This window comes from Camelina sativa, chromosome 1 (genome assembly GCF_000633955.1).
Source record: "Camelina sativa cultivar DH55 chromosome 1, Cs, whole genome shotgun sequence".
NCBI classification, from domain to species: Eukaryota; Viridiplantae; Streptophyta; class Magnoliopsida; order Brassicales; family Brassicaceae; genus Camelina; species Camelina sativa.
The window spans coordinates 6,005,895-6,008,976 of NC_025685.1; the positions used below are offsets into that span (position 1 = coordinate 6,005,895).

General features: G+C 40.1%; 1 protein-coding gene and 1 pseudogene across 1 annotated transcript; both read right to left on the reverse strand.

Annotated features, from left to right (window-relative positions):
- On the reverse strand, positions 353–1,543 carry LOC104704741. Its single transcript, XM_010420779.2, has 3 exons — positions 969–1,543; positions 671–802; positions 353–493 (listed from the first exon to the last, which is right to left on the reverse strand). The coding sequence occupies exons 1-3, from the start codon at positions 1,446–1,448 to the stop codon at positions 353–355; spliced, it is 753 nt and encodes a 250-aa protein (XP_010419081.1). The 5' UTR covers positions 1,449–1,543.
- The window catches only part of LOC109132711, a 6,581-nt pseudogene continuing 5,337 nt past the window's right edge, over positions 1,839–3,082 (reverse strand).

Sequence of the window (3,082 nt, forward strand, 5' to 3'; positions counted from 1 at the left end):
GCCAACGGGGCAGCGATGGGGGCGAACGAGGACGCGAACTGTCCCCCTGCCGAGTTCCCTGCCGAGCTCCCTTCCGAGCTCCCTGCCAAGCTCCCTGCCGAGCTCCCTTCCGAGCTCCCTGCCAAGCTCCCTGCCGAGCTCCCTGCCGAGCTCCCTGCCAAGCTCCCTGCCGAGCTCCCTGCCGAGCTCCCTGCCAAGCTCCCTGCCGAGCTCCCTGCCAAGCCCAGACGAGGGCCCATTGCCGAGCACAGTCTCTCCGTCGGCGCCTGACACATCCTCCGAGCCTCCTGTAGCTGCGCACGCCGGAACCGGACCTGTCGCAGACCAGCTGGTTACCAGCGCCGCTGCCCTCCTAACNAGGAATGTTGCGTGCAACAGTAGAACTGGTTCCTTCAAGAGCCCCCGTATTAATATCAAGTTCATTAAGTTTCCCGTCAAGGAACTTCTGAGTCTCGGCATCATCTCCCAGATTTAAGTTACGCTTCTTCTTATCCTGCATAAAGACACACACATTCTCATTAAGATTTATAATCCTCTCAATGAATCTCAAGATTAATATAGGTACTAAGTCAGAAGCTAGGATTATATACAGCAGCTTATATTTGCAATGATACCAATAAGACTGATAGATACTGTAGAGAACAAGTGACACATAGAAAAGATGACATACCCGAGAAACAACTTTCTTTGTACTATACTTCTGGTTAGTTTTGCTAAGTCGATCTCTTATGCTAAGTTCTGCGTCTGAAGCTTCTTCCTCATTTGCTTCTTCAGTTTTAATTCTTGGCTCCAATCTTATTATCTGCAAGTTAAAACCCAAAACTTCAACTCTAGTTTCTAATAACACAAACCAAAACTCAACTCCCAAAAATCATTCCTTTTATTATTAACAATACACTAAAACATTCCCACTAACTCAAACCTCATCAAAAACAAGGGTAACAGAAAAAAAATCTATTTTTTCAAACCTTATTGTGCGCAACCGGAAAAATCCTGATCGTCTTCTTCTCTCTATTGACGACACCCAATGCATAAGCAGTAGTCTGCATAGCCGCTTGCTCCCCAGTGTAATTCGTTCCCACGAACTCCACGTTCGCGCCAGGAGGGCTTACCACAACCTGAAGCCTCTTCTTCGTCTCATCCTTATGCTTGTAAACAGTAACTTTTGGAGTTTCATGAACTTTCTCGCCCGTTTCTGGATCTACCTCGCAAGGATCGTAGCTTGTAGAGAAATAAGCGACGATAGGAGAGATTCTATCGGGTCTCTCACGGATTTGTTTCACCTTGAGTCTGATTTTCTTGTCTCTGTTTTGATCCTCTGTTTCTGGTTCTGTTTCTGTTGCAATCTCCTTCCCTTTCCTTTGCTTCTTCTCTAGAGGTTCTGGTGTGTTGAACTCCTCCTCTTCCTCTTCGTCGTTAAGGTGGTCAATCATGTCTTCGCTTCCCATGGTTGTTAAAGCTTTGGATTCTCTCAGTCGATCAAAGAAGCTGCAAACAATGTAGAAGAAGAGACCACTCACTAAAATACTAAAACCCTAATTTCGGCGACTTTGTTCAGGAAAAATTGCAAAACGGACCCTTGTATTTATCCAAGTTGATTAAAAAGATCTTCACATAATTTTTGTTTTTTTACCCTTGAACTTTTGACCCGTTCTAAAAGGACCCCAACGTCATAACGACGTCTACGCTCGTCTGAGAGAAAACAACGCGTTAGTTCATCAGAAACAAATAAAACGACACGCTGTTTGTGATTTGTGAAAAATTTATTATTATTATTATTATTATTATTTTTTTTTTTTTTTTAACACATACCTTCATTAATTACAACCAAGTGCCTCCTAAAAGAGATACACCTACAATACAACAGATATAAAAAGATTACTCGAATAAACGAACCAGGTAACCAAAAAGGAGTCCGAAGGGGAGGTAAGCCGCTGAGCTCTCGACAAAGGATCGAGATGACACCGAATTATGCTTTTAACTTCAAGAAGTTGAACAGAAGCAAGTGAAAGGTATTGTTATGGATACGATAGTTGCGTTCTGTCCAGATTATGTAGACCGATGCTTGACACGCTAGCCGAAGAATCAAAGCTGTGTTCTTATCTCGGCAAGGATTCTTCAGCCATGTAACTCCATCCTCAAATAAAGCAAGTGGAGAAACATGGGCTCACGATGTGAAATAGTGCCAAATCTCAGAGGAATAAGCGCAATCAAAGAATAGATGTTGCCGAGACTCGTCGTGTGAGTTGCAGTGCAGACAGAGTGGAGACACCACTAGACCCCAGCTGTGAAGTCTATCCTTTGTATGAAGCCTGTGTCTAGAGTTAACCCATGCAACAAAAGCATGCCTAGGAATCCTTCCTATAAACCAAACTGCTTCATACCATTCCACTCATGATCTAGGCGGGTTCAAGTAAGACCAAGTTTTTACAGTAGAGAAAGTATATAGGGTACACCATCACCAATCTTCCACATATAACAATCATCCCCTGCATCCGCTTGCAAATTCACTACATAATTATTATCTTATCAAAAACAACAAAACTATCTTGGAACATTGAGACCTCAATTTTTGCTTTTAATCGAACTTAAACTTATATTGATAAGGATGAGATGAAGAAGAGGCTTCAGCTATCTAATGTGGAAGAAGATTCATACAATCCATAATGTTGACCTTATAAAAATCTTATAAAAACTTATTAAAACCTTGTAAACGCTTTTAAAAATCTATAAAACCTTATAAAAATCTTATAAAAAATCTTGTAAACGCTTTTACAATGTTTTTAAAAAAAAATTTTATAAGATTTTTATAAGGTTTTTTTAAGGCATTTACAAAGTTTTTATAAAGTTTCTACTTATAAAAACTTTATAAATGTCTTATAAATATTTTTAAGTCGTTTAAACCTTATTAAAACCTTATAAAATTTTTGTAAACTTTTTTTGGCAGGAATATTTTTTGACAATATTTTTTTGGCGGATTTTTTTTTTTTTTAATTTTGGTGGGAAAATTTTGTTTTTTAAACTAGAGTTCGGGTTTGTAGAAAGAGGTAACTGTTGTATTGGATTACAAGATTTGCAAGCG